General features: G+C 47.9%; 1 protein-coding gene across 5 annotated transcripts in view; it reads right to left on the bottom strand.

The window, feature by feature from the left end:
* Window positions 1-19,584, bottom strand: part of WSCD2 (WSC domain containing 2) — a 246,209-nt gene that overhangs the window by 22,946 nt on the left and 203,679 nt on the right. For 4 of the 5 annotated variants that reach the window (XM_082417490.1, XM_082417492.1, XM_082417489.1 and 1 more), the window contains 2 exons: window positions 10,882-10,996; window positions 7,570-7,754 (listed from right to left, as the gene is read on the bottom strand). The exons of the other annotated variant lie outside the window; for it this stretch is intronic. In XM_082417490.1, coding sequence (XP_082273616.1) covers window positions 7,570-7,754; window positions 10,882-10,996 — 300 coding nt within the window. The remainder of the gene's footprint in view (window positions 1-7,569; window positions 7,755-10,881; window positions 10,997-19,584) is intronic. 5 annotated transcript variants of the gene reach the window in all.

The following is a 19,584-nucleotide window of genomic DNA, read 5'->3' as shown; positions in this document are numbered from 1 at the left end:
GCCTGGCACCACACCAGAAGGCCATGGCACTTCCCAGGACCATGGTACTTCTCTGGACGAGCTGCCCTGGCCAAGGAGCAGAAGACCAGTGCCTCAGAGACACGAGCTCTAATCCTGACTTTGCTTCTCCTCCCTGAAAGGTGGCGTCTTCACCTGTCAAACGGGCAGCTCTCCTCCAGTACACACAGGCAGCTCCACCCTTCTTCACTGACCTTGGCATGTTTCCTCTCCTTTTGGAGGCTCAGTATTCTCATCTCTAAAATGGAGGCATAAATACTGGGTGGATCATTCAGAGACAGACATGAATGAGATTTGTCAGTACAGTGGAAGGGACAGGCAAAGGGCTGTGAATCTGTCTCCTTAGAGGAAGTAGAATTCCTACACTGGCATCTCCCCAGATGATTTTCTCCTGCCTTCCTGGATGCCAGGAGGCCAGACTGCAAGTGTGGGAAGAGGAAGGAAGACTCTGTAAGCCCAGCTCTGCTGAGACAGGTCTCCCTTTGACATTTAAGCATCTGCTAATGACCCTGACCCTCCCAGCTTAGAAAGCAGAGCTGAGCTGAATGCCCTGAATACCAAGTAAGGTGACGTTTTCAGAGGCCTTAAAGGGCCAGAGAGGGGTCAGAAGCTGCTGCTGTGAGTCTCTCTTTGGTCAAGGTGTGCACTGGGGTGGGGGGCGGAGGGGAACAGGTTTGGGAAGTTAGTTCTAGGAGCAGTAAACCTGCTGGATGTGGCGTCTTCCTACAGTCTTGCCCATTCTGCTTTTGGAGGATAACCACATGGATTCACAGAGAATTCTGTGATGTCTAATGGGAAGGCCGGACTCCCAGGGATCTGGGGAACACTTTGGAGGCCACCTCTCTCTGCAGGTTGATCTCCATTATGGCTTGGTGATTGGAACACTGAGAACATGCATGGTGGCCAACACGTTGAATCCTCCTGCTACCCTCATTTCCTCCATCTGTAAAATGGGTTTGGTCACCGGCTCTCCACACCAGTGGTGAGAGGCTTTCTTTTCTCTTACGTCCGAAAACAAAAGAGAAGTTACCAGCCTGGGTCCCTTGACCTTCCTAACACTTTCTTGTGATACAAAGAATTTTGGACTTCCACAGCGGTAGGTAGATGCCTTCCTGTTTGCAAAAAAGCTCTCGTGCCCAGCAGAAAGGGCCTTGGTTTCGAATTCAGACAGACCTGGGTCAGCAACTTACTTAGCTGTGTGTCCTTGGACTGAGCCTTGGTTTCCTCATCTGTATATGGGGATCATTATCTCTACCCTGCCCAGGTGGGACAGAAGGTGATGCAATGACACTTACAGTGCCTGAGACCTACGAGGATTTAGTCAATGTCTCTTCCTGCTCCTTCTCCATTGCTCGTTCATGATATGTGAAGGGTGGCTAGATCGCAGGTAGGAGACACTACCAGTGCCCCATTAATACACTCCTGGCGCTCACCATCCCAGTATAGGCTGACAGTGACCTACTGTAAACACCTAGGGTATGTGAGGGACAGACTGCACTTGCCAGGGAGTTAATCTCCCTGGGAGCCACCCTCAGCCAATGATGGGTGAACGCTGGAGGATAAATACTGCAGCTTCCTGTTCCTCCAATGGGACGTCTCTGAAGCACGCTCTCCACCACCTCCCACAGCTCCCCAGTGGGAGTAAGCCTCAGCTGTCCTCAGTAGTGACCTGCTTTTAAAGGGCATGTATTGGCTCCTTCCCTTCCCTTTCTCACGTCTCCACTCCCCTGGAGGTGCATCCTGGGGTCATGATTCAAGTAAACCAAAGCTCACATCCTTGTCTCCGGGAGAACCCAACTTAAAATATCTTGGGTCTTTGAACGTTCTTAATTCACAAGGGAAATCCTGCACAGAGTTCAGAGCCACTGCTCTTCACAGCCTGTAGCCTGTGAGAATGGCGCTCCCTGGAGCTGTGCAGTACACAGCCCGTGGACAGTAGCAGCAGCCCTGAGGAGTGTCTTCCTAACGACCAACCCTTGCTGAGGAATAGCAACAAAGGTAATAATAACAGCTGCTTACTGTATGTCGTTAGTGCTAAGTATGTTACACATATCACCCCTCAATTAATCCTCACAACAACTTAAGAGGTAGAGGATGCTATTATCCTGTTTTGCAGGTGGAGACCCTGAGACCTAACAAGATTTGGTCACTTTTCCAGCTCATACAGCTAGTGGGGAGCAAAGTAGGGATTTGACCCCAATCTTATTTGACATCACATCCTAGGTTCCCACCTCTCTGCTATTCTGCAGGAGGCCTGCCGAATTCCAACATGGTTGGGCTCCAGAGACCCCATGCCAGCCACCTGAATTTCCCAGAAACCCTCTGAGGCTCCACAGTAGGGGTCCAAGGATCACAAAAGCCCGTGCCCCACATTCTGATAATGTCAGCTCTTCATTGCCAGGCCAGCTGGGATGGTGCATGACCTTGGAAGCTTGGAGTTTTTACTAGCAAGAGGCGAGCAGAGCAACTGTTCATCAACTCCCTTTACTGGGGGCAGATGAAGAACATCCTGGAACCAGCTGCAAGTATCTCTGAAGTCCATCATCTCTTTGTTCTGGGGCTTCACAAAAATGAGGTAAATCCCACCAGGCATCAGCTTAAAGGCAGGCGTGGAAGAGTTCTCCTTGGTTTGAAAGAGGCCATCACCCCCCGGGTAATTAGGCCAAGCTCTACTGCATTAAAGATGTTGGTAAGGAGGAAAGGCAGTGAGCTGGGAGCTGTTAATGGCTGCCTATAATCAGAGAGAGATTGAATTACACAAAGAGCCTAACTGTCCAAGGAGAATTCAAACCAGCTATTTTTAGGCATCACCAAAGGCTCCTGTGAGCTGTTGGAAATTCAAACAGCTTGAGTTGGGTGCCGCTCAGAGCGAATTGAGGAATTTTCATTTCAGGAAGGAGGGTGCATCACCACTACTCCATAACAGGCACTGTGCTATGTGCTTTCTCAATTTTATCTCACTTGGTGGTCAGAGCAATCTTTCAAGGTTGGAATTGTCCCCATTTTACAGATGAGGCATTTGAGGCTCAGACAGAATGACTGGCTTGACCAAAATCAACACAGCAAGTAAGTGAAGGAGCTGGGATAGAAACAATGTCTGCCTGATTTCAAAATCTACAGTCATTGCTCCCACAGCCTTCCTGGATTATGGTTCATGGAGAAGAGCAAACCAATTCTCCCCCATCATGATGCAGAAGGAGAAAAAATTTTCTAGCTAACATCTCCTTGGCCCTACACAGCAGAACACATGAAGACCCACATAAATTATAAAATACAGGGGTCCCAGGCATATATCAAGGGAAAGGAGAGGCCTCCAGGCCCGGCAAAGAAGGAGCTAGACATAGCCCATCCATCCAATATGACTTTCCGTGGTCATCTGAGGCTCCCCTCAGCAGAACTGGTTAAAATGGAGTATCAGTGAACAAAAAGTACAAGCATTGCACATTTCCCTTCTAACCTTCAAAGACAAAAAATTGCCAGAACTAACAACAGTACACAAGAGTCACTTATGTAAATTGTGATCCATAAGTCAAGATCTATTTTTCCAGTGATAACATGAGCTTCACAATACTTTCACCAAGATAGAAAAGAAAAAACAAGAGGGAAAAGTGCTGAGTCCTGGGAGAGGCTGGTCTGCAGTCATGGGGGTTTAAGGCGGCACTGAAGGATGGTCAGCACCACGGACAGCCACCCATGGGACCCACTTATACATTGTATATTTTGTGTAATTCTAATGAACCTTGCAATGCAAATCTTGCAAGAATCTTTCAGGCAAATGAAATCTCTTGCAACACCCTATAAAGCCATAATACTCTCAAATCGCCAGCAGGTCTCTGCCCCTGGGAAGAGAAGCTACACTTGCTGACACATTCAGCAAACTGCTGTGAAAAAAATGTAATCCAACCAAGAAGGAAGTCCATTTCTCGGTTCTTTTGTAACAAGGGCAAAGAGTCCATGTGCCCGAGAGTCTGTGGCAAGAAAGAATAGCAGGGTGCCTGCAGACATTTGCTCTGCCAACCTTTTAATGCTCTCACTACTGTAGGAGCATTCCATCACCTCGGAAACACGTAGGCTGGCTTCCCACGCAAGGTGGACACCCCACCAGAGCGGTGCTTGGGCGATAATAAGCCTCCTTTGGATCTTCACAGTCATTAAGAGTTCTGTGCCACTGCTCAGGGAAACACAATTAGGACACGGTGTTAATACAAACTAATGACTCTACAAATGGAATCTGGTTTCCACCATACCTGTTTCCTGGAGTGTTTGCTCATCGCCCTCCCTAATGTAATGCATGCTAGTGTCGTGTGCCAATGGAAGGCCTCCCTTTCTGACTTATTTGTGTATAAATCAGATCTCAGGAATGGGAAGCCACTGAGTCAGAACAAAGGCACTGGATATTCTGTATTGTGTAGAGTCAGGACGCAGGGCAGAAGGAGAGGTCAGGGGTCAAGGAGGAAAGGAGATAAGTTAAATCCAAGGAACACTCCCAAAAGAGAGGCAATGGGGTCCAAAATCCAATACAAGAGGTCAAGGTGTCTACAGCACTATATAGAGTTAGCACTCAAACCAGGAGTCAGAGACCTGGGTTCCAGCCTATGCTCAGTCCCTAAGAAGCACTGTGGCCTTGGAAAAATCATGCCTGCCCGTCATCTCTAGAAATTACCTCTCAGCTTTTGCACACTCTATTCCCTCTGCCTAGATTTCTCCCCCACCCTTTGGCAATTTGTTGAGTCTGGATATCCTCCTCTTTTACACCAGGCAAAATCCTATGCATCTTTCAAGGCCTTAATCAGTCAGCTCTCTTTTGTGGAGCCTCCCGCAGGGCTGTTCAATTTAGCCACTTGTGCTGTCTGGGCCTCAGTTTCTAAAGCTGTAAAATGAAGCATCAGTGAGGAAGGTGCTTCCAACAGGTCATTCAAAACGTCACCTTTGCTGATCCTTTTGTTCACGGCTGAATACAAGACTCTCCCTTTCACCTGGAAATCTTAGAATGAGATTCAGCTCAAATGTTGCTCCCGTGGCTCTATATATACACCTCATGCTTGAACAGATCCCACTGGTCTTGGGTCTGTCTCTCCACTAGATGGTGATCTCCTTGAGGGCAGGGACTGTGCTTTATTCCCCATTGTCCTCTCCACGCCTAATACACATGGGAGCAATCAAGTGTTTAATGAACAGTCCCCATGCTCTCTCCAAATACCATGTTGCCAACTGGGAGCCCACTAGGAGTCCCAATTTGACAAACCATCTGTCTCCTTATCCAAGCCACTTCCATTCTCATCTCAGCCACAGTAGCCTTGAGATTAGTAAGGCTTAGATTTCCTTCAGGAGTTTCCAGCTGAAGGTGCCCAAGCTTCCAACCTTGTACAGTGACGATTCAGAACAACTGGGGCGGACTTAGAGAATCCAGGACTCCCCTCTCAGTAGAAATGAATGGGTTCCCCGTCTTCGACATAAATACAAAGATTCCTTTCTCAGATGGAACAAAACACCACTGCAGAGGTGGGCAAGCTGAGGGGCACAGCAGCATTCCCATCAGCCTCAGGGGTTTCTCACCAGCCACCACCCACACAGCCCTCCCACTGCTACCAGGGCAAAACACACCCAATTGTAACGGGATCTAGCAGTCTCGGTGTGTTGAGGTTTATATATTTCAGCTGACTGAAAAATCTTTGATGGTCCACGAGAGTGTTATTATACCAGGTGATCTCAATAGTGTGTGTGTGTGCGTGTCTGTGTGTGTGTGTGTGTGTGTGTGAGAGAGAGAGAGAGAGAGAGAGAGAGAGAGACAGACAGACAGACAGAGAGAGAGACAGAGACAGAAAGACAGCAGAATGTTCATATTACCCAGCCCATCTGAACATTAACCAAAAGGAGGTCTAGCTAATAGTGGCTGATGACATACACAGCCCAATTCTTGTTATCTAGCTCAGCATCATCCACTAGAATGTTCTAGTGGCATCAGCTTTCGCTCTAAATACACACAACTTTAAGGCCATCTCTTCATATGGTCAACGTCGCCATCAAAATAATGTAAACATTGGCATAAAGAAATCAATATTGGGGATGATAAATCTGCTATCAAATTAAAACCTCATTACACTAATGGCCAAACCAGAGACTTGCTGTATGGACATTATCCAGCCTGGATTTCACACACCCTCCCCGCCCTCTGCCAGCCAGACCTGCAGAGCTGGATGAACTGAGGCAACGATGGGGAGGCAGATGGTGCCTCCGTTTCTAGAAATCAGCCGCTTTGTAAATTGGCGGCACGCGGGACCCCGTTGTAAAGCAAAGCTTGAACAGGGCTTCAGAAACATGGGGTTTGGAAAACAGAACACAGTGTCAAGCACACCAGCAATGAATTTTTATAAACAAAGACATTCATACGGAAGAGGCCTTTCTCTGCATGCAGACAGGCATTAAGGTTCTGCCAAATCCACCTGGGTGGGCAGGCTGACATTCTGGGCGGACCTTGTCAGCTCCACGGAGGTCTAAGGCCTTATTGTTCAAAGTGTGGTCCATGGACCAGCAACCTAGCATCACCTGGGAACTCCTTAGAAATGCAGAATCTCACCGGTTGAATCAGAATCTGCATTTTAACAAGATCTCCCTAGGGTTCATTGGAGCATTCAAATTTGGAATTCTTAGTTCTGGATTCCTGTTCCTACCTCAGGACTGCATCAGAAGAGTAACCAGGACAAACCTCAGCCCTCTGTCTTTCGTCAAGGCCATTAGCTCTTCGTATAGGTCTGAAGGTCACCTTTGAGGTCACAAGACTGTGTGACCTTGGGCAGGCTTACTTAAATTCATCAAGCCTCGGTTTCCTCACTGTAAAATGGAGATAATTAACCACGGTAACTGCCTGAAAAGTCTGTAGGGAAGGGAAACAAAATCAGGCTTGCAGTGGGCTCAGCACGGTGCCTGGCACACGGCAGATGCTTGATAAATAGACATTAACTGCTATTAAACACCCAGAGAGGGGACAACGGGACAATATCCACAGAAGAGGGGGTGGCTCTTGTCCTCGGCTATCCATCCCCTTCCCTCCCTCAGTTTGGAAACTGGAGAGGTATTCCAACAAGACTGAGGCACTGGCAGGCAAGGGATAAATTCTCTCTACAGGAGCACTAAACACATAAGCTCTGGAGTTGGTTTAAATCCTCTGCTGCTTGTGTGACATCGAGCCTCAGTCTCTTCATCTGTAAAATGGGAGTGGGTGAATAACAGTGCGATTTCAAGGGTCATCATGAGGATTAGATGTGCTCTCCCATAGAAGGCACTTGGAAAACGATGAAGTGTTTGCTGTTGTCACTGTCATTGTCACCATCGTTAGACACAATCTGCTTTTAGAAAATGAGGAAGGACAGGCCAGCTCAGGCTCTAGCTGTTTGCTAAGGAGGAAGAGGGGCGTGGCTGGAGGTGAGGCTGGGGCAGGATGGTGGCAGCCGTGGAGGGCAGCCAAGGGCTTAGGAGCGGTGGGAGCCGTGGAAGGTACAGGTGGGCGCTCAGGTGGGCGAGGGCAGAGAGGGGAGGGGCCGACTCACGTACACCTGCGGGCTGACTCCTGGGCCAGCTGCAGCCGGTAGACGGAGAGGCGGTTGGCGCCACCGCACACGCTGCCCCGCTCGCCCTTGCAGTCCATGTCACACTCCGCCTCGCTCACGTTTGTCGCCTGGATCTTGTGGCCACAGTAGCACTCGGCGCCGAACTCCAGCCCAGCATACAGGTAACCCCTGGGGGAGGCTGCTGTCAGGCCAGGGTAACTGCCACCATGGAGACCCCAGGGACAGGGTGACTCACCTAGTGAGGAGGCCTGGGGGATGGGAGGGCTCTGGGGACCAGGAGGTCCCAGGGGAAATGGAGAGACAGATGATGGAAGGTGGGGGTAACAGAGAGACCCCAGGGGACAGAGGAGACCTCAGGGGACAGGAGACAGAAGCTTCCAGGAGACAGGGAGACCCCAGATAAATGAGGAGATTGGGGTGGGGGGTCTCCCTATCTCCCTGGACGAGGGGAAACAAGGAAGACCTTGGGCGTCAGGGAGACCCAGGGAGATCTGAGGTACAGGGATACCCCAAGGGACAGGGGGATCTGCACTGAGAATAAGGAGACCCTGAGAGGGTCAGGGAGGCTAAGGGGTTAGAAAGTCTTGGAGGTGGGATGGGCAGGAAGCCAAGAAGGAATACAAGGAGGTCCCTGGAGGACAGGGAGACTCTGGAAGGGGACAAGACCCCAGGGACCACCTGCTTCCATCCCTGCCTCATGTCTCACATCCCCATACACTTACCCACATAGACACACAACGTCATATTCACACCCATCTACATATACCTTCAACACACAGGACACTTCACACACACACCCCTCTGGTCCTGTGGTCCCTCTGCCCCACCCACTCTCTTGTTCTTCCCTGTCTAGAGCCACAAGCCAATCATATCTGCAAAGTCCAGCCTCTTTATTCCAGGAAACATCCCCCAGAAATGCCTCTATGTCCCCTGAGAGGAGCTGGACCCAGGGGAGGGAGCAGGGACTCTCGTATGTCTTTGGAAGGTGGCAAAACCAAGGTCACGTATCCAGCCAAGTAAAAAATTCCTTTCCTTAAAACAAAAAAAAATATCCAGGCACTGCAAGATTGTCAATTTTTCCCATAGCTATGGAATCATTTCCTAAAAAGGACTTTTAGTAAGGACCTGTTCTCTAAACAGATGAAAAGGGAATTGCTTGCTCTGGCTCACGGGGTAGGTATGAAGTGGTGGGGGAGAGGGGAGTAGGACAACCCCTGCTCAGTCCTCTTGCCCACTGTGGCCTCTGAGGCATTTTCCAGAATTGTGAAAGCTCCTTGGGGGAGCAGCCTGAAAAATACTGGTCATGCAAGGCTGGACCTATGGGAGGTGTCAGCTCACGCCATCACTCGGGACTTCTGGGGGCTGGCTGGAGAGACAGACACACCCAGACTCATGTCTCCAAACACCCCTACTACTCGGGTAGCGTGTGATCACACGGTCACCTGGGCAGACGCAGTAAGAGCAGCTTAAACTATCTGGGCATCTTGGAGCTGGGCCAACCTCCTTCTTCCACCTGTCTGCCACTGTCTCTCTCAAGCCTTGGTTCTCAGGTGCCCCTGGGGCCCGTCTCATATAATTGGACCCACTGATAGAAGGAACACCGGACAGCAGGAGTTTCTAAAATTTCCCAGCTGGGTGTGAAAATCAGAGCAGTGGTGCTCCAACCATAGTTCCAGGACCAACAGCATCCAGTGTCACCTGGGAACTTGTTAAAAATGCAGATTCTTGGGCCCCACCTCAAACCCACTAAATCAAAGGCTGGGGGTGGGGCCCGGCAATCTGTTTTGAGAGAGTCCAGGTGATGCTGACGTGCGTCCTGGAGCTCACAGCCTAGATGGAGTGATAAGCGCTTAACAAGAAAACGCCAGCAGAGTGAGATGAGGGGTGAGATGGAATAAGTCGCAGATTGTGGAAATGCAGAAGAGGCCCCCAACCTGTCTGGGGTGTCAGGAGAGACTTCTCAGAGGAGGTGACAGCCAAGGTGGAGCTTCAGAAGATGAGTCAGATCAACTCGCGTAATTCACTCTGGTTCAGCGCATACTTTCTGGCTGCCTACATGGGTTTCCAGATGGATGCAGAGATGAGTCAGCTGCAGCCCTACCCACAAGGGGCTCCCCAGCTAGGTGGGGAGGCAGAAGCAAGAACGGGCTTGGGCCACAGAATGGCAATAGCTTACATTTGCTCTCTTCCAGGCACTGTTCTCAAATATTTGCTTTGCAAATATTAACTCTTCAACTCCCACAAGACCTGTCTGAGGGTGTGGACTCTGAAATTCACTTCTGTCTCCCCACCATTCAATAAATAAATTAAAGAATCAATATCCTCAAGAGCTTGGAGTCTTTCCCAAGCTGGAGATGGTCCTGGGCTCAGGATTTCAATGGTGGACTGTTCTGGAAGCTGATTATAAAGGGGACAGTGTTTCCTAGTCAGAAACTGAGGGAAGAGTCCCTTGGCCACTCACTTGCCCATTTCCACTCCAGCCATGCAGTGGAGCTCCTCTAGAGCTTGTGATCACCAGAGGCAACTGGCTAGAGTCTGAAGATGAGCATGGGGACCCAGGGCACAGGGGAGGAGAAGGTCAGCTCACTCCACAGTGCCTCTAGGGCAGCAGTGCTGGTTCCCAGGCCTGGACTGAGGGTCCCAACACGCCAGTCCTCTGGGGCCTTATCCACTCTTGTAAAGTCAGCACCCCCCTCCCCCCGCCAGTGCACGTTCTAATCAAGAACATCATTTTCTTCTTAGATTGGAAAACACTGTCTGGACAGGTGAGTGTTTCTCCCTGGTAGAGAAACAAATAGTTTCTTGGCTGGTAAACCATTAAATAGCCCTGATCCCAGGCTCCCACCTCACCCTTCCCACGGGCATCACACAAGCCTCATGCTCACAGACTCACACTTGCCTGCATGTAAACACCCACTTGTGCTTTCCCCACAATTCGGGACCCTTGCAAACACATCCACAGAGACTCTTGCACTCACAGCTACTGTTATTTAATGACAGTTAGGTATTGGCTTTAAGCTTACAAACATATGACCCTGCATACTGTACACTGCAAACTCACTCCTAGGCAGAGTCTCACAAATGCCCATAGACCAACTCCCTGCTCAGTTGCATGCATGTGTGCGCGCGCACACACACACACACACACACACACACACACACATACGCATCACCCTTTCCTTGTAGCCGCATGTTCATCCTCCATCATGCCCTCCCATGGAAAAAGAAAGACCACCACAGGTAGAAATCTGAGAAGGAAGGGGTCTGAATGCCTGGGACACTGGTGGGGCCCTACCGTTCTGCACAGTTGTCCTGGCAACGGAAGATGGTCATCTTTTTGTAGTCGAAAAAGGACACGCCTCGAAGGGCCCGGCTCTGGGTGTCATCCAGGTAGCAGCCGATGTACTTAGCTTTGGGGAGATGAGAAAAGTCAGATTTGGCATGGGGGACAAAACTGAAAGGGTCTCAGGAGTAACCAGTGTGCCTCTGGCTATGTGGCCTTGCTGACCTTTTGGTACCAATTCCTTCCTCTGAGCAGTAAAGTAGAAACAAGAGAGACTGAAACTCATGTGCATTGGCAGAACATGATCTATAAGGGCAGTGGTGTCCCATGGGTAAGACTGTGGGCCCTGGAGGTCAACAGAGAGGAGGGAGGGACCTTTCCAAGGCCAGGGTTAAGGTCATGCCCCTGGGCTCTACTGGTGACAACTGGGCACCCAGTAACCCAAGCCAACATCATTCCCTAAGCACCAAGCAGATGAGACCTGTATTAGGACAGCTCTGAAGAGCTTGATAAGTTGACCGCCTGTTATCATTTCTACAAGGTGGCTTAAGGTGTTGTTTTCCCTTGGAAGGAACACTGGCCTGGGATATCTCAAGATCTAGGTTGTCATAGGACTTCGGTTACATTCTAGTGCTGACCTACTGCATTTAGGCCAGTTAACCTCTCTGAGGCCTAGTTTTCTTCATCGTGGGGATGAAAATATCAGCCCAATGAGGTTAAAATGGACTTATTTGTATAAACGTCTCTACCACAGTGTCTTGAATATAACAGGCACAAAGTTAAGGTGAGTGGAATAAAAAACCATCCATTCACAGTGCTGTATAAGTACTTTACAGTTTTCCCACCTTGTGGGCCAAGGTGAATGCTTTCATCCAAAAGGAAATTTTTAAATAATGTAAAACAACTATACAATTATAAACCATTCATTAGTTTTCTTAAAGTAGTACACGTGTTCCTGTACTTCCTGGTAAATAGTACACAAAGATGGTACTTTACAGTTTATAAAGTCTTTTCCCATATGTTCTTACAATCATTATTAATTTGGACATGCACTTTGCTAAGTGCTTTACACATATTGTCTCAGTGAATCCTTAGAATGACCCTATGAGGTAAGTATTAATATTCCCACTCAATGTAGAAGAGGAAGCTGAGGCCCAGAGAGGCTAAGTCACCTGCCCAAGGAAACACAGCTTATACCTGTGGAGTTAGGTTTGGACCCAAGCAATCTGGCTGCAGAGCCCATGTTCTGAACCACTGCTTGTTTCTCTTTGAATCCGAGAATCTTTGCAATGACCCAGGTGCAATGACCCTCGGCATGCTTAAATTCTTTTCTTAGATGATTAAACAGAGGCCCAGAAAGGTGAAGTGAGCTGTCTGAGACCTGAAACTAATTGATGGTAGAACAAAGATTTAAATCTAGATCTATGGGACCCCAAACCAGTGCTCTTTCCACCCTTGCACTTGGAAATAACTGAAGGTTAGACTGAGGACCCAGCCAGCCCTTGGAATTAAACGGCCCTCATAGGGAATGATTGAGGGAAATATTACATGCCACTTGATCTCGTTCATGGGTGGGCTGCTGTCTATTTAAACTGTGGGCTTCTTGTCCCCCTCACTCATGGTGGAGAGCAGGGTCTAGCAGAGGATACAGGCTCATTATGGAGCAATTGTTTCCCTCAACACCACCCTGGTAAGTGCAGAATTTGTCAGCCTCGCTGGAGATGCGTCTCATCCCTGATCACCTTGAATTTCTTTCATAAGACAGAGGTGATTTGGTCAACTAAGAACAGTCCATCTTTAAAAGAAACATTGCCTCCCTGGAGCGGGCACATCAGATGGTGACAGCTCTGGAAAAGCCTACATCTTGTCACTGTGCTTGTTCAACAATGCATGTCCCTCCTGTGTCACAGAAGGAACCACGGCCCTGGGGCATGGATGCTATTTACATCTGGGCTGGGAGTGAGAACTTCCACGGGCCATGGTGCTGAGAGCTTCACACCAACTTTAGCTCAATAGTTCGCTAGAGGACAGAGTGTCCAAGGATGGGCAGGAGGAGAAAAAAAAAGGAGGAAGGAGAGGGAGGGAGAGGGGAAGGGGGGAAATGGTTGTTTTATTTTGTCAGCATGAGTTCATTGTCATCAGATCAAAAGCTCTCTCTGTGTGTGTGTGTGTGTGTGTGTGTGTGAGAGAGAGAGAGAGAGAGAGAGGAGAGAATATGTATTGAGTATCTACTACGTGCTATCTACTTTACTAAGTGCCATGCCTTATTTTAAAAAATTCAGTCCTCACACCCTTATTAACCCATTTTATAGGTGAAGAGGCTGATCCTAGTGACTATTATATCTCTCTGTCTTAGACGCAGATCTTTGTTTTGGCACACGGTATATGTTCTGACTGGTGACCACCCGTGTTACTCCATGTTACTCGTTTTTAAGTAGAATTCGCAACTATGTAGTCTGCCTATGTTACTACAGCTTGGAAGTGTCTCACTTAAAATTTTACATTTGGGGAGGCTTCACTTCCATCTGGCCCACAGACTTCAGGATCACAAGGCGCCACACTGAGTCCTGATGGAGAGTAACACTCGTGACCCGGAAATGCCGGGCTTGGAGTTGGATGTACCATGACCATGGGTGGTCTCACCTTAGGGTGAGGGTAGGTGCATTTGGCCATATATGGGATAGTGGATTGTGTTAGATGAGATTTTTATAATCAAATTAATAGGAGTGAGAGTGTATGTACACACACACGTCCTCTACGGGGTGAAGGGGTGGACTGTAATGGTACTGTTTGTGCCTTCAAAGCACCCCCTCTTCCTATTTTTCTGTTAACAGATCTTAGCTGCCCTGACCATGAGGAGACACTGACCTTGAAAGAGCCAATCATATTGCACCTGCCACCAGCCAGTGATTGATGGCTACAGGGAAGGGCACATGACGCATTCTTTGGATTTTTATAGATTAAAGCTGGGAGAAAGAAATCTGTTTCCCTTGGGTTATGACACTGGCATTCTCTAAGCCCAGAGCTACCGACAGCCACAATCCCTGGCATCAAAGTCAGTCTGTATAGCAGAAGAACCAAGCTAAGTCAGAGGCGAGCAGAGATGAGAGTTAGGAAGAGAAGGGCACAAATCATTCACTTGAAAATCTAGCCCCTTCGGTAGTTTGGTGACAAGACACAGTACATTTTCTTCTTCAGCTTAAGCTGATTCAAGATGGGTTTTTGTCCCTTGCCACCAAAGGTGCACTGACTAATATGCTGATTGTCAAGCTAAGTTGCTTGAGTCCACCCAGCTTGGAGAGTCTAGACTACATCCATGTCTAGGCTGCTTTTTCCCATGTACCACATTCAGTCTCGGCTTGGGAGAAGGGCTGCTCCATCCTCCAAGAGAGGCCTTCCTGGAGGGATGATGGGAGAGGGAGGGTCTTTTAGGGAGAAGAGTTGAGATTTGACCATAGGTCCAACTGCCCCTAAGCCTGGGCTTTTAAATGTTGTACCACCCCTTCCCTAACCCTCCCACAGGCCAGGCATCAGGCTGAGATGTCCTACATAACAGGTGCTCAAGGACTTGTTGGGTGAACAGATGACCTTCCATTTCTTCATCTGTCAACAGGAGGAAAAAAGAGATACATGGTACCGTCACTGATGCTCCGGAGAAGCATGGGCGTGTTACATACTGTGCCCCGATGGACGGGCTGAGCTCTCTGGGTCAGGAAATGGATATTGAGTCTGTTTCCTCCCTGTCCTGGGCAAGTGCTGGTGACTCTTTCCCCACTGACCCTTCAGTGCAGGCTGTGGCCAACGCAACCGGTGACCCTGTCCCTGGAGCTCTGTCACCCTGCTAGCAATGAGCTCATCAGCAGGGGTAGTGTCCAACCCACTTCTGCCGTTTTCCAAAGGCCCCGCCTCAAGTTCTGCTGTGGTGGCAGAATCTCCTGGAGATGAGGGGGAGATCGAGTATGCAACACAGGGACAAAAATCACAGGTCACTCGAGGGTGAATTAATGGCCGAGTTCACATACTCTATCAGTTTATCTCTGCAGCCATCTAAATATTGCTGAAATGGCAAAGTCCTGTCCCAGTCTGCCTATTTAGCTCAAGCACAGAAACCATGAGGGGTGAGCCCAGGAGAGCACAGGCATCTGGAAGGGAGCTCTCCTGACTGTGTTTTTTCCCCTTTCCTTTCCTTTTTTTTTCTTTTGCTTCCATTAATCTTCCTTTTCAAGAAATTTTGCTCTCTTCAATGAAAGTAATTTGTTAAAAAGATAGCTAAACATATGCTAATTTGTATTCCTCTTATTTACTGCCTGTGAGTAGATTCACAGACAGGAGGCACCAGATCTGGGTTCTAATCCTGATACTGCAGTAGTCTTGCAGTATTACTCAAGCTCCTGCCTGAAAAGTGGGAATAGTTATGGGTTGAATTGTGCCCCTCATCAAAAAAAAAAAAAAGATAGGTTGAAGTCCTAAGCCCAGTACCTCAGAATGTGACCTTATTTGGAAATAAGGTCATTGGCGATGTAATTAGCTATGAGGTGATACTGGAGTAGGTGGGTCCCAATCCAATGTGAATGGTGTCCCTGTAAGAAAGTGGCTCTCTGAAGACCCAGAGACACAAGGAGAAGGTCATGTGAAAACAGAGGCAATGACTGGCGTTATACAGCTGCAAGGAATGCCAAGGGCGCCTGCTGATGCCAGAAGCTGGGAGAAAGGCTTGGAACAGATTTCCTCTGAGAGCCTTTGAGAGCCCATCTTTTTTTTTTTTTTTTAAAGGAAATATGGGCTTGCTTTAAATTTATTTATTTATTATTTTTGGCTGTGTTGGGTCTTCGTTTCTGTGTGAGGGCTTTCTCCAGTTGCGGTGAGTGGGGGCCACTCTTCATCGCGGTGCGCGGGCCTCTCACTATCGCGGCCTCCCTTGTTGCTGAGAGCCCATCTTGATTTTGGACTTCTGGCCTCCAGAACTTCAAGTTAATACATTTCTGTTGTTTCAAGACACCCAGTTCATGGTATTTTGCTATAGCAGCCCTCAGACTCTAATACAGGGGTAATTTTAAGATTGATTGTAAGATTGATCTCTTCGTGGAGAAGAGAAACTGTATATTCCTGCTGGGGATTCTCCGCCATCTTGGAAAGTTGTCCTTCAAGAGGATCACTCCAGTGCTGTCTGGGTTTCCTTGCACAGGGAATAGAATTTCCTGCTCATATCTAGGCTTCCCTGGGGTCGAAGGGATGCATCTTTCACTTTGGTCAAGGCCCATGGATCTTGCAGGCTCAGCTCAACTATCACCTCCCCCAGGAAGGCAGCCATGATACAGCCCCATGACCAAACGGGATCCCTCCTTTGGGATCCCAGAGTCCCCTGGCTTACTCCACCTTAACACTTTTCTGAAACAATTTTCCAAGTATTGTCCATTATTTTTTCAAATTAGAAATAATTTAGGCCCATTGGGGAAGAACTTTTAACAAAATGAAAAAGTGCTATAGTAGGGGAAAGCAGGATATGATGCTATATATACAGCATTCTATTCTTTAGAAATACACACATAAAGGAAAAAGACAGGAAGGTAAAGGTGATACACCAACAGTGTTGACTGGGACTGTTGCTGGACGGTGGGACTCTGGGTTATTTTTTTTTTCATCTCTTTTTTGCTACGTATTCTAATTTTTCTACTTTGATAATCCTGAAAAAAGTTATTTTTGAAAACATAATTTATCTTTTACTTGCCTGTCTTCCCCCAGGAGGGTGTGAATATTCCTCAGAGGAAAAAAAAAAACTGTGCTTGAATCATTCTTGTGTCTCCAGCTCCCAGCATAAGGCGGGGCATACAGACATGCAGTAAATATGGAATGAATGAATGATTGCAGTTGGGGATTCTATAGCTCAGTGGTTAAGAATAAGAGCCTTGGATTCAGACAGAATCGGGTTGGAGTCTGCTCTGCCTCTTAGCAGCTGTGTGACATGGGGGGCAAGTCATTTACTCTCTCTGAGCCTCTGTTTCTTAATGCATGAAAAGAGTTTAATACTTCCTACCTGATGTGAGGCTGAGTATGAGCACACAGTCTCCGACACAGAGCAGACCCTCCATAATCTGCAGAGATTGCATCTTCAGCTGGAGGAGATGGGGAGTGGGTGCCCTGCTGTCCCTTCCAAAAGTGCTGACTAAATATCCCCGTGTCCTTCTTTACACCCAGCCCACCCGCTCTGTAATCTGGGGGAAACAGAAACAGCACAGACTTCGAAATCAAACTGGATTTGGCTCCTGACTCTGGTCCCAACAACTGGGTCACCTAAGGTAAGTCAAATCACCTCTGTTTTCTCCTACAGAATTACAGTATTAATAATAATAGCCGGCACATGCTAACTGCTTACTGTGTGCCAGACTCTGTGCTGAGTACTTTCTGTGTGTTGAGAAGTGAGACGATGTAGTGGTTAAGGTTCAGGTGTAAGATTCAAACCACCTGGGTTCAAATATTGGTATACCTGCTCCTCCAGCTGGATAACCTTGGGCAGGTTACCTAGCCTCTCTGTGCCTCAGTTTCTTCCCTGTATGGGGGAGTTAATAACAGTGTCTACTTAATTGAGTTGCTACGAAGATTACATGAGGTAATAGATGCAAAGGATTTAGAACAGTGCCTGGCATTTAGAGAGCATGCTATTGATTTATCTTATATAATAATCATCACATCAGTCATCTGATGTTAAGTACTTTTTATCTCCCAAAGGAAACTGAGGCTCAGAGAGGTGAAGTGACCTGCCCAAAGGTGCACAGCCAGCAAGCTGCAGAACTGGGATTTGAACCCTCATTTGGCTGCTCAGAGCACAGGATTTCGCAAGCCTAGCAAGGTGACTGGCACATTGTAGGTGCCAGCTCCACCCAGGAAGTCAGACTTCCTGCCCAGCCCCAGCCCAGCCTGGGAGCAGCTCCACCCTCACCTCCTGCGCCGTGATGGGCTCCAAATCCTTTACAGCTTGTCTTGCATCACTGCATCAAGCAGAGCCCTTGCCAGCTTCAGAGAAAAGCCAAATGTGTTTAGCATCAGGTCAAAGAAGCGTCTCGTTTTTATTAGTGTTAATCTAATATGTTGTCTTTCCTTGCTGAACTCTGAATAAGTTAATCAAGGACAGTCTGAATTTGTGTTTTCTTAATAAGACCATCTGATTCCAAAGCTGCCTGCTGAGAGCTCTGGGGTCCAGGCTTCTTTCTTATTTTCTCTTCCTTCTCTCTTTATATTTTATAAAATACATAAGATTTCCAGAGGCAGGGGGGATGGCGTGGTAGAGAAGAAGGCTCACAAGCTTTGGAATTAAATGGACCTTGTTTCAAACCTCAGTTCTTCCACTCACTACCTGCGTAACCTGGGGTAAGTGACTTCTCCCTGAGTTTAAAATTTTCCCATTTGTAAAATAGGATAATAGTCTCTAACTTTTTGAGTTGTTGTGATAACTACATAAGGCAATGAAGCACTTATAACATGGTCTAGCCAATGATGACCATTCGATAGATGTTTAGCTATTACTTCTACTACTAACAGCAGCAACTATTAAGTGACCTATTATTATAAACCGGGAGGTGTAATAAGCATTTTACGCATATCATTCCATTCAAATAACACATGAAAAGCAAATGGGGCAGTGACTGGCGTGAAGCAGGTGCTCAAGAAATGGTAATAATTACTCGTAATAGTGGCAGTGGTATTTCATTCTCATAACGAATGGGGGGATGTTGTTACTGTCGTTGGATAAATCAACTGTGCCACTAGGGAATCATAGTCTACCAAAGGACCTCGATAAACACAGGCAATTACCATTCACCTGAGGGCCATGACAGGGAGTACAGAGGAGGAACATTCGATCAAGCCTGGGGGGGGCGGTCAGGGACAATTTCTTGGAGGTGAGCTAAGCTGAGATCTGGAGGAAGAGTAGAGCTAAGCCTGTGGAGACACTCCAGGCAGAGGGCTGGTCATTCATTCATCTGTCCATCCAATCACTCATTCATTCAACCAGTAGGTACTGAGCGCCATCTTTGTTCCTGGTGCTGTCCTAGGTGCTGATAGAATGAGGTGACCAGGACAGGCACTATCCCTGCCTTCTTGGAGCTGACGGTCTAGTAGTAGAGACAGACTATAAACCAGAAAGCAAGTAAAAATGAGATACTTTCAGATAGTGATAAGTACTGCGACAAAAATAGAGCTGGGGAATCTGGTCCTGACCAGGCACAAAGTGGGGCTACTTTAGGACAGTCCAGGAAGACCTCTACAGGGTGGCAAGGTTTGACTGAGGTCCAGGAGGAAGGGAGGAAGGGAGCCATGCAAAGATATGGGGAAGAACATCCCAGATGGACAGGACTATCTATACAAAGATTCCTAGGTAGGATAAGACTTGGTGTGTTCAATGAACAGCAAGAAGGATAATGGGGAGGAGTATGTGGTGAGGAGGGGTGGGAAATGTTATAACATGAGGCTGGATTGGTGGGCCATGGTGGGAACTCTGGAATTTATCCTAAGTATGATGGGAGCATATCCTAAGGCGCAGGCTTGTGGCAAACTTTGGGGTTTGCAAAGTAGCAGAAGGAGTTTGGAGTGGCTGGGGTGAGACGAAGCTTACTGATTGGAGAAGGTAGAGAGGGAAGCCACATCATGATTTCTCCATCATTGTAGCACCTCACACCTCAACTGTGCCTACAAGACGGGGTCCCTTACCCAGGAAGATTC

This window comes from Balaenoptera physalus (assembly GCF_965194825.1).
Source record: "Balaenoptera physalus genome assembly, chromosome: 12".
NCBI classification, from domain to species: Eukaryota; Metazoa; Chordata; class Mammalia; order Artiodactyla; family Balaenopteridae; genus Balaenoptera; species Balaenoptera physalus.
This window is presented reverse-complemented; position numbering and strand designations above follow the sequence as displayed.